General features: G+C 44.3%; 1 protein-coding gene across 1 annotated transcript; it reads right to left on the reverse strand.

The window, feature by feature from the left end:
• Nucleotides 1-835: 835 nt before the first annotated feature.
• Nucleotides 836-11656, reverse strand: CAPZA1 (capping actin protein of muscle Z-line subunit alpha 1). The gene is made up of 10 exons (XM_027746262.2): nt 11576-11656; nt 6957-7020; nt 6644-6695; nt 5758-5821; nt 4288-4494; nt 3816-3895; nt 3316-3394; nt 2753-2824; nt 2143-2205; nt 836-1629 (listed from the first exon to the last, which is right to left on the reverse strand). The coding sequence occupies exons 1-10, from the start codon at nt 11612-11614 to the stop codon at nt 1489-1491; spliced, it is 861 nt and encodes a 286-aa protein (XP_027602063.1). The 5' UTR covers nt 11615-11656; the 3' UTR covers nt 836-1488.
• Between the last annotated feature and the right edge of the window lie 72 nt (nt 11657-11728).

An 11728-nucleotide genomic window follows, 5' to 3' on the forward strand; every position in this document is an offset into this window, starting at 1 on the left:
CCTGCCTTCAGGCAGTCACCTCTCCATCTGCCTTCACCAGGCACCAGCAGAAGTGAGACCACGAAAGAACAGACACAAATGGCTTTAAACAAAGACCAGTGTATTTGCACTAGACTAGTTGATACAGAGGATGCCTGAGGGATGAATGGTCAGTCTCAACAGCAAATACAAATATATTTCATTTAGACAAAACTCACAAAGGATAGACACACTTGTTTTGTTTTGTGGTATTACTGTGCAAAACCTGAGGTGTGATGCACAGGCAGCCCCATCCCTCTCTTCCCAACCCCTTCCTTTGTGTATTTAAAAACAGGAAGACATGAGCCAGTTTAAAAACCAGGACCTGCAAGGTGGCCCAGTGATAACAAAGTGCAAACAAAAGCAAAGGGAATTCACCAAAGGGGGTTAATTTTTCCAGTGAATCCATGTTCTGAGCTCTGAGCATATGTCTCTTCAACCTCCCCTTCAGACAAACTTGTAGGACTGCTAGTCTTGATGTTACAGGGAAAAAACCCAAACAGTAACACATAGCAAGCATCTAGAAGAGATTCATTCCAAAATCCCATCTAAGTATGACAAGAAACTGGCCACAACTGAGACAAAAGGGAAAGGACTTTTTTTCTCTCACTTTGGTGCAAGTTTATTTATTTTGTACACTATCCATCCATACACCTGTGATACAAATCTATGAACCTGCCACAAAGCATTAAAGCACAACATACCTATTATTCTGTAGACATTTGCATTTTTAATCACTACCCAGCCCTTTTGGACCAGCAGTGAGTGAACACAGGAACTTGTTCTGTAAAAATGCAGATGTTTGGTAACCGTAAGCAGAGATGTTCACTTTTAGGGAACATGGATTTTCAGAGTAAAAAACAAACAAAAAAAAATACATCCCTGGAAGAGCTGGGTGAGTAGGGAGTTCTGTAAAGGATCCTGTAAACTTATTTTATACAGTAAAATCTAAGCCTGCAGGCCTTCTGCTTCGTGGAGGTTGGGAATAAGGATACACAAGGACTCACTGTCTTGCATTTACTGTGTCTTGCAGCGTTTGTGAGCTGTTGGCAGGTTTGACAGACTCACTGGAGTACCTGGAGTGGTGTAATACAGGTGAAGGGAATGCTCTGCACCCTCCTCTGGGGGTTACAATAGGGCTTTTCCAGCTAGGAAGTTTTCCAACCAGTGATTGAAAACAGCTATACCTCGGAGCCACGACCGGCTGAATTAAAATGACCTATTAAATGCATTACAACAGGAAGTTTACGTGGCAGGAAACACAAAACACAAAGACAACGCTATTTGTTCCACAGTTCCCTCTGAGGCTAGAAAACCTGTTAACTTTGAAAGCCCTAAAAAAATGCTGCTCTGGTTTAGGAACCACCTACTTGGCATAGGACCACGTTTGTTTTGTTTTTTGTTTCGTTTGGTTTTTGTTTTTTTTTTTTTGCACACACCACCATTTCACAGAACCTCCCTGCCCCTGCCTTAGGCATTCTGCATTTCCTTGCCAATCTTGTAGCTGAGGATTTTGTTCCAGTCGATCTTGGTGCGGGTGACGGGCAGCTGCCGGCGTAAGGCTTTGAAAGTGGTGTCTGACATGGTCTGGTAGTTCTCACTGATTGCTGTCTGCAAGGGCAAGCACTTGGGTCAGGGCAGTCATAAGATACTCTGAGAAAGCACAGCTCAGTGGTAAAGCCACAAACCCCTTCCTAGAAGGTGAAGGCACGCTATTAACTAAATTAATAATGCAGTCACCAGTGTGTGTAAAAGCAAAAGGGTGACTGAACAGCACCTCCTTAGGTGTTTCACTGCCTTATCTCTCTCGAGTCACCTTGCACACAGGCTGGGACAATGTAAAAAGCTGTTGCATAAATTTCCTCTTCGGTATTTTTAACTGTTACAAAGGAAAATACTGACTCACCCACTCCACTCCCACGCTTGTTCCAGGCATTGCTTGTAACCCTTCAAAATAACTACAGAGCAAACCTGATTCTTTCAACAAATACTACTGGCCCTTTTCTGAGTACTTCTTAGTCCACACCAGATTCAGCCAGAAGCAGAATTAGAGGTTGGTTTTCCACTAAAGGTAAAGGGAGACTGATATGATTCCATGGTTTATTTAACCACCAGTGATCTTACCTGGTACTCATTTTCTGCGTTTTCTATTATCTTAATAAACTCCTTAGCAGTCTGGACATCACTCTGCAACGGAGAACAATACATTTTCCTGTGTTCAAGAGCAATCCACAAAAGCTACACAGTAGATTTCTTCTCAAGTGACAGGCTGAGTGCAGATGAAGTGGGTAACACCAGCAGCTTGTGTTTGTAGCTGGGCTCCTTTCACTTGCTACATACTGGGTAGGGCCTGTGCTCCAAACTGGAACAGGGCTGCACCCTAGTGAGCAAAAGGGAAGTGGATCTTTGTGGTACAAAAGGGATTTTGCAGTTGTTGCTCCCTCTACTGTACTACAGAACTTTCTTAATTTCCCTTAGTGTATGTCTCTCACTGTTCCTTTCCCTTGCATGGTGATAGAAAAGCATATTCTGTTCTCTTTAACCCAAACTTCTAACCTTTCTAATAAGGTCAAACTGGGATTCCCATGTGATTCTAAACACTGCACTGACTATGCACCCTAAAATTACTTCAAAGCCAAGAGAATGCAGTCACAGCAGTGTATGCTTTGTGAGCTGTTTAAGGAATAAAATATCTGCTTAGCATAAGAAAAAAAAAACCTTTTAGCACACTTACTGACACCTGTACAGAGTCCTGGATGTCTTTATGACTAACCAGCTGGACGTTGCCATCTTCATAGTAATGGACCTGGACCAGGAGACAGAAGGCAGGTTATCATGACCCCTCACTCCACAATCCCTGAGCCCCCAAAATGCTACCAGAATGGCACAACAGAGCGTTGTGCCAGACTTCTCTGCTTACGTGGAGACTAAAAGCAGGATGGATTTTCTAAAAGGTTTCATTCTTTGTCAAGACTTTGTTCAAGATTATGTTAATGCAGTAAACGCCTAGAGTTGAGATAAGAGCAATCATGAAAGATTCAAGGTAGAGGTTTCAGCCCTATAAACTGAAGGAGACTTGGAGGCCTGTGGGGTAATGCTACAGAATAAACCACAGGCCAGATTGCAGACTATGTCTGAAACATTAGATTTAAGAATTAATTTCTTGAATATTTTAATAGCTCCTGATTTGAGAAGGACATCTCTGCTGCATTTCAGCATCTCATTCTGAGCTGAATGCATTTGTGTAAGAGAAGCACAATGCAGCTTCTCCTGTTATTGCCAGGAAAAGCAGCTCACCTGGATTTTGAGCACTGCAGCCACTTGAGCTGTCGGTGGTGTGATGGTGAACTTCCATTCCGATCTCCAGCGCCCGTTCCTAAAAACAATCAAAGCATGAAAACTATTCCCCAAAACCTCTAACAGCAAAAAGAACCAAACCAACAAGTTGTTTCTGGTGTTGTCTTAGGACCAATAGTACAGTGCTCTACGTGGCACTGAGTTATATTTGTGAAGGGCAGCTGAGCACAAAGCAGCTTCAGTACAGAGCAGCTCCAGTGTGCTTGTGCTCTGGAACATGGAAAGGGGTATCTATCCAGCTCTGCTCTCCCTCTGCATAGGTCACAATGAAGGGTTTTGGCAAGTGCCAAGGGGGCTGCAAGGAAAACAAGACTACAGAAGGAGAAGAACTTCTTGGGAAGCCCAAGAACACCTGCCCTTCAGACTCTGTCAGACCTAGGGGATGGGTTGGTTTGGGGACTAGCAAAGGAAGAAAACACGCAGTGTTGAAATTGTCTTACCAGAAGTTTTTGGGCTGGAACTGGTGGCTCTCAATACAGGCAATAATTGTCTGCTGCCCATCTATAGATTTACCATAAACCTGCATTTAGAAAAAGAGTTAAAAAGGCCCAAGAGCTGAGGAAAGCCAGTCTTATTCTCTGTTCTGCAGCGTGGTGGAGGCGGCTGTTGTGGTACCTCACGGGAACACGTATCACTAATTACACTGTCCAACACCTCCACTGGCAGGTATTTCATTCCCTGCAGGTGTGAAGGTGCTTGGCACTGGTGAGCATGAAAAAGAAGGTCTAATGCATCTTTAACACCCTGTGCATGCCAAGGTATTTGCACCCTCTTTGGAACTTGTTATTCCAAAGTCAGCCAGAACACCAGTGAGGATGGAGAATTCCAACAGCTCTGCCCGGCCCAGAGCCCACTCCAGGACTGACTGACCCAGAGAAATGAATTTTCAGGGGAACAAGATGGATACTCAACAGTACAGAAGCCGTTGGGATAATGATCTTTCACGTAGGCTCTCAGGGCACTGTCACAGGCATCTCTCCACTGCTTTAAACCCGACTCCGTGTCCTCAGGCTGGGGGTCACTTGCTTCTTTCCTTAAATGATCAAACTTAAAAGAAAGTTTGTTTCTTGGGTCTAAAAATCTGCCATTGCCCAGATCACCATGTTCTGTGATTAAGACCTGTAAAAGGAAGTGAAATGAAGATACATTTAGGCCCCTATAAATGTGTTATTTTGCGTTTTTCCCTATTTGGGTATCAATGTTTCCATAGACTCTGTAATACTGTATAAAGAAAGAGATTTTTCAGTGATAATTTCAACTAGCAGTAATTGTAGTGAGGCTGAAGGTAACTCTCTGCTTTCCACACTAATACAGCCAGTTCTGTGTCAGAAGACTAAGTGCAGTATTATAATAATGAATATATTTAGCTTAAAGTTGGACATCCTTACAATTATAAGCAGGTGGTTTTGCTTTTAAAATTTTTGCTGTTCTCCTTCTCAATTTCTAAAGGAAACGAAGAATTTTAATCTGGAATTTACCATTTATTGCCATGCTCCATGTTGCAATAGTTCTCCTTTTGATCAAGAAGGGTACATAGATGTGGCTACTTCTGAAAAAGCACAAGGCACTGTATCTTCCCTCTCCTCTCTCTTATTCACCACAATTCTCTGACTTCCCAAATATTGATTTGATTGGGGTTTGCTGGGTTTCTTTGCAGGTTCTACAGTAACTTTCTCTTGTCAGAGCTATTTCTATGAACAGCCCTCTTAAAAATATCTGCCTCCCATGAATATCTGGGACACCAGGAAAGCTGGGTCAGAGCTTGGCTCAGAGAACAGAACAGATGGTCAGGCAGCTTTCTGGCTTCTCTGTGCCTTGCTGCTTGTTCCCAAAAAAAAAGGATAATAAAGGAAAATTGTTTTGCTGGTACAGATTGGATGGTATTAGGTATAATCATTTTACCAAATCAATGCTTTGGTATCATCAAAGACACAGCTTGTTTTTTAGGGTAGCTGGGAATGGATTAAAATGCAGAAAATTAATCAAACTCTTAAGAATCTACTATCGACTGTCAGTAGGAACTGTAAGCAAGTAGCAACATAAGGATTTGGAAGTTAGCTTTAAATAGACAGTAATCTTTAATCATTCATACTCTAAGTAGAATTCCAGGGACTTCAGCATGGAGCTCTAAGGAACAATGAATTGGAGTTACTAAGGCAGGACTTTAATAGAACATTTCACTTATGCTTTGTCCTTAGAGAAGAAAGGTTGGCAATATAATGATGTGTGTGGGATGGGGGAGAGGTGGTACCTTGTGAGCAGAATGAGTGAGTCAGCTGGTGCTGATGTGGAGCTGTGAGTCAACCTCTTGATGAAACAACATTTTTATTGCTTTTGCAGAGTGCAGTAACAGAAACCTCAGGTGTACAAAGCTTCCCTTACCTGATCCTCGTACCCTTCTATCTTCACTGGAGTGAACTGATCCATGTTGTACTGTGCAAATGCACTGTGGAGGGTTAAAAGAACAGGAACTTTAGCTGTACATTTATTCTGATTCGAGAATTAAGTACATTCTGTGATTACAGGAGGTGAAATTTCAGCCTAATTGGGCAAATAATGCACACACAAGCACCCTCAGAGGATTTTCAACACCTTTTATTGTTGATAGCTATAAAGCTCAGGTCTAAAGGCAAGTTTGTTTAGTGATGACCAGGAAAGTACAGAGTTCAAAAGTAGAACAGCAGGAAGCCTGGGGGAATGTGAGCAAGCCAAGCCAAAACAGGAACACCCCAGCTACAATTCAGACAGCAGCAAGGTAAACAAACCAGCAGACTAATATTTACAACAATTTTCTTATGTAAAGACCTGTTGACTGACATGTCACCTAGCTTGAAGTCAAATCTTAGCATCAAAAAGCTTGTATGTGTAATCTTTAAGCATCTCCTGATGAGGCTGTGGAAGTAAACAAGGTCTTCTGAAAGCTTTTTATTGAGGGCAGTTCTTTCTCTAAATTTAGGCTACGGATTACTCAGTATTTCAGGCTCCACTTGCTTTACAAATCATGAGCAGACACTGCTGCTGCAGCAGAGTTAAACTTTTTGGCAGGGTGCCTTCCTGTCAGTTTTATACAGCACAAATCCCAATTTAGGGCTTTTAAAAAGAATCATCCACACCTTTCATTATGTATTTTGTTGGAGGTGTGGTAAGGAATTACAGAAGATTGCTCTCAGTACAGCAAATGGCCTTCTTTGTCACAGAATGATGGGTGCAAGAAAACATAAGAATATTTCATGGTAATTTGACTTATGTTTGAAATTTTAGGACTTACTGTGCTGCTCCTTCCCTGAGAAGATTGTCATTGTTGAGCAATAACCGGACATCTGAGGAAGAGAGGGTTCAGGTGGGTTATTGGATTTCTTTTGATCAAATGTTTCTCTTTATGCATTTCATTTTCAACTGTACAAAGGCAAACATTGAAATGATTAAATCACTTCATTAAGGAGATGTAGTCCAGGATGACAGCATGCTTTTCCTAGCCACCTCTTAACCTTAAAAGCAGCGTAGTGTGACACAGCCTTAGATTTTTGTAATAGATAAGACATGAAAAAACACCACAGATCATTTTTTCCTTGTTTACTTACCATTGAATACTTCATTGAACTCCCCAGGGGGTGCATGAGTGATGAATTTTGCAGCTATACGCACCTAGAGTGGAGCAGAAAAGCAATTAAAGACAAGATAATGTACTGAGTTCACTCACTGAGTTCATACAGGCTGAAGCAATTCACCAACAAAACCAGCTCTGACAGTGATAGAAGGTGCCAAATGTAGGGAGAAATCTGGGCATGTGTTGCCAAAACAAAAACAGTCTCATAAGACTGTTCAAGGACGGGGCTTGGAGCAACCTGGAGAGGGGAAGGTGTCCCTGCCCATGGCAGGGGGTGGAACTGGATGAGCTTTGAGGTCCCTTCCAACCCAAACTATTCTGTGTTTCTGTGAAGATCAGAATTTTTTTTAGTGTAATAATAATTCCAAATGTGCTCAGCAAGTTGCAAACTTCACAGGGGCACCTGTAGAAGTGTGAATTGTTCAACCTGCACAGTCCTGACCTGTTTAAGGACTATGAATGCTGGCCAGCCACTCTTTGTGTGTGGATGTTTTTTCCTGATCCTTGCCAGTAACCGGACACCTGAATACCAGGGCTTAAAAAGAATCAGGAACCAGGGTAGTAAAAGTGAAACTGTAACTCCAGCACAACAGAGGAGTGTCTGACACATGTTGCAGGTCATTGAGGCAACTTGGTTTTGCTGAGCCCTGGCTGAAGAAGTCACTGCTCCACAGGAAACAGTGTGTGAAGGAGAAGCTGATCCCTCTGGAAATGGAGCATCCTCTCATCTTTGCTGCAGTCCAGCCATGAACTGCCAGGGCAGTGAAGAATTCAGGCATGTGGAACTGGGAGTGACACAACAAATAACTGAAAAGGCCAGCTCTGAATGTCCAGAAACTTTGAGGCTGGGAAGGAAAAACCCATTCTCTTCTAAAAGAGGTAACAAACCCCCACTGTGCTTGGAAATCCAATATACATGTCTTGCACTGTTAGAATTTAGATGGTCCATGTATTGATTCCATTGGAATTAGTAAGAGTTTATGGTTTTCATTATCAAATCTTTTATGGCTTTTACAGGACCGAAGGGAATAGAAACATCTTGGAAGAAATGAAACAGGAAATGTCACAAAATTAAACCTCTCCCTTAGAATAATAAAAACGTCACATTTCCTCTGATAAGCCCAGTAACAAAGCTGAGCAATGAGCCTCTCCCACCCAACGAGACATTTATTGAAAGGGACTGCAGAGCTGCTCATTACCACTCTGATTACTTTCTACTTTTCATTTTGAGCAGCAAAACAAAGGATTCTCCCTGTGCATCCAATTGCTTCAGCTGAGTTATTGCCAGAGCTGGAAATAACTCACTTCTCTCAACAGTCCCCCCCTGTTTCAATTAGAAATTGCTGTTTGTATTGTTTGTCACATAATGATTTAAAGCAAGACGTGGAGGGAAATAAACACCTTTCCAAACAAAGGGTAATTGCCTTATTCCAGTAGGATCAAGTGACAACTCTGCCCTAACTGGATTGAGCTTCAGATAAAAATAGATCATCTTCCAAATTAGCATCTATTTCAAAAAATAGATACATTCTTTTGTGCCTGAGGTAATTAAGCAATACAAAGAAAAGATTAGAAAGACAGTAACTTGTGTAATTGATACGGTACAGAATGTCAAACCAATTTTTTTCCTCTTAATTTTCTGGTTTCCGGTTGGTAAATGTACAGCAATTCTAAAAATGGAGCTCTTACTGTTTGAAAGCTTCCACTATTTAAAGAGCTGTAATGAGGACACACTGCTGCCATAATATTGTCAATTTTTAGTCAGGAATTTGGGTGGTGATGAAGACAGCCTGGCAGTAATTAAGAGGGACCCTGCTGCTCTGTATCCTCTGTGGGCTTTGCTCAGAGCCAGCCCTAAAAAAGATTTCTGAAATGACACCCTGTGCTTTTCTGAGGCAGTGCAAGTGTAAGCACAGCACAGGGTATCACTGTGCTGGAGCTCTCACAAATATCTACCACTCATGCCATGCACTGGATGAACAGATTCCCTTTTATTTCTCCATATATTCCTTTATAAGGCCCCTAAAAGGCATAACATTTCGTATCTTACAAATTTATGCAATAACACTGTGGCTGCAGAACATGAAACCCTTGTAAAAGGGGTCAGTGTTTTAACAGGTTGAGTTTTAGATCAGTGGATTCAGTAAGAAAATCCCTGTGGGGAAAAAGAAGCAAGAAACAGGAAGAAGAAAAGGCAAGTGTTACAGGAGAGATTTTTAGTCTTCCACAAGTTCTCTCACTTGGAAGTGAGAGAAAAAATCAAATCAACACAGAAAGGCCTCTGCACTTCAATCAGATGCTGTTACAAACCCAGTTCTGAACAAAGCAAAGGTTGCAAGTGTTCACTTGGATAATTATCCCTCGCCCTGCCTCTCTCATGGAGCAATAAAACACAAACCATTTCAGTGCAACTCTTGAAATCAGGAGTGGGGTGCAGGAAACAGGCGGGGTGGGGAGTGATCAGTTTGAAATGTCAGGCCCTTGCAGGGCTGTTGGGTTTCAGAGCTGGTTTGCAGCAGGGAGGTGTCAGGATGTTCCTCTGCAGAAGCACCAAAATAAGACTTTTTGCAACCTGCCCCATTTCCTGCCCTCGGGGCTGTTTCAGGTGCCATTTCAGCCTGAAACAGGAACTTCCTGCTTCTAAAATGGGGAAAAGGCTGAGGGGGAGGGAAGTTGCTCAGCCATCAGTTCAAACTGTCAAAACAGCAACGGGGTTGATTGCAACTAAAATCGTGGGATCCTGGAATGGTTTGGGTTGGAAGGGATTTTAAGGATCATCTCATCCTGCCCCCTACCATTGGCAGGGGCACCTCCCACTAGCCCAGGTTGCTCCAAGCCCTATCCAACCTGGCCTTGGACACTTCCAGGGATCCAGGGGCAGCCACAGCTTCTCTGGGAATTCCATCCCAGCCCCTCACCACCCTCACAAGGAAGAATTTCTTCCCAATATCCCATCTAACCCTGCCCTCTGGCAGTGGGAAGCCATTCCCCTTTGTCCTGTCCCTCCATCCCTTGTCCCCAGTCCCTCTCCAGCTCTCCTGGAGCCCCTTTAGGCTCTGGAAGGGGCTCTCAGGTCTCCTTGGAGCTTCTCTTCTCCAGGTGAGCACCCCCAGCTCTTCCAGCCTGCCTGAGAAATGAATCTCTTACCTAAAATAGGCCCACAGACAATAAGGAAGTGAGGTTTGGAGGATTGAACGAGTTAATTTTGTTGCTCTATTGATTTTTTGTTTGTTTGTTTGGGTTTTTTTGCTTTGCTTTAAAGCACTGGCAAACTCACCCTTAGAAAATGAAACTTCTAGACTCATCTGAATAATCACAAAATGGACACTACAGTCAATCTTTGCTGCTTGTTTCTCTTTCAGATCCTCCCTTAAGACTGTCCTTTTCTACCCTTGCAAGGCGTGGAGACACTTGGAATTGAATCAATGTCTCAGTTACGTGCTCTAAAGACCACGTCAATTCTGCTCTGGAATACTTATTTCAAACAATATCATCAGAAATCCTGACTGAAGGATGAATTGGACCTTTAAAGCCCTGCTTGTTTCACAATGAATGTCACTGTAGTAAAGCCAAAATTGGCAGTTCAAGGGAAAAATGAAAGCAAGGCTCCAGACTCAGAGGATCCTGGAAGCTCCAGCAGCCTGAACAGCTCCTCCTGAACGTTAAGAAACTAAATATAACACTTTTATGATGTAAAAAAAGTGTAACAGTGGATTTTTTAACTACTGTTTGCAGGTAACTGGTGTTACCTGGCAGAAAACGTGACCTCCTGGTTTGTTACACAAAGCCCAGCGCTGCTCACAGACAGTAATTTCCCCGCATTCCTCCACAAGAGGAACAATCTGCTCATTTCCCCCTTTCCTAATATAATTATGGCTCTCTTTGGTTCTGCTCAGTCCTTTCCATCCCGTGCAATTTGCAGGATCTACATCAAAGCTCCCGCTGGCAGCTGAGGGAGCAGAAAACGCCCAGACACGCTCCGAGGGTGTTTAGGAAGCAAAGGGGTCGCACAGCACCTCGGACACGCCGGGAACTTCGCTGATTTGGGAAACGAAGCTCAGAAAACACAATTTCAAAGAATCGATTAGGTTGGAAAAGACCTCCAGGATCATCGAGTCCACCCTGTGCCCGATCCCAGCCCAGAGCACGGAGTGCCACGGCCAGTCCCTCCTTGGACACCTCCAGGGCTGGGGACTCCACCACCTCCCTGGGCAGCCCCTTCCAGTGCCCGAGCACCCCTTCCAGGAAGAAATTCCTCCTGATGTCCAACCTGACCCTCCCCCGGCACAGCTCGAGGCTGTGTTCGTTTTCACTCGCAAAGCCGCGCCGAGGCGCCTCAGCTGCACCCGAGCAACGAGGAAATGGAAACGCAAAGAGGAAAATAAAACGCAAAGCGCTGCTCTGGTAACAAACAGCCGACCCGCGGCCGGTTCCCCGGCAGCGGCGGCCCGGCGGTCTCGGGGGCCCGCCTTGAGGCAGCCACAGCCCAGCCCGGCGGCTCCGGGGAAGCCTCCCCGCCGTTCCCCACGCGTTGCTTTCCCGCGGGCCGCGCTGCCGGCCCAGAGCGGAGCGGCCGCCGCCCCCCGCCTTTACCTTCTCCTCATCCGACACCCGCTCCTCCAGGTCCGCCATCTTGGCAGCTCCGGGCCCGGCCCCGCGCGGTGCATGCCGGGAGCGCCGCCCGGCGAGCCGGGAGCGCGCCTGCCGCCATCTTTAGAGCTGGCGGGTTCAGGGAGTGCTGACCCG

Source organism: Pipra filicauda, unplaced genomic scaffold, assembly GCF_003945595.2.
Source record: "Pipra filicauda isolate LSUMZ 115617 unplaced genomic scaffold, ASM394559v2 scaffold249_size1133689_pilon, whole genome shotgun sequence".
NCBI classification, from domain to species: Eukaryota; Metazoa; Chordata; class Aves; order Passeriformes; family Pipridae; genus Pipra; species Pipra filicauda.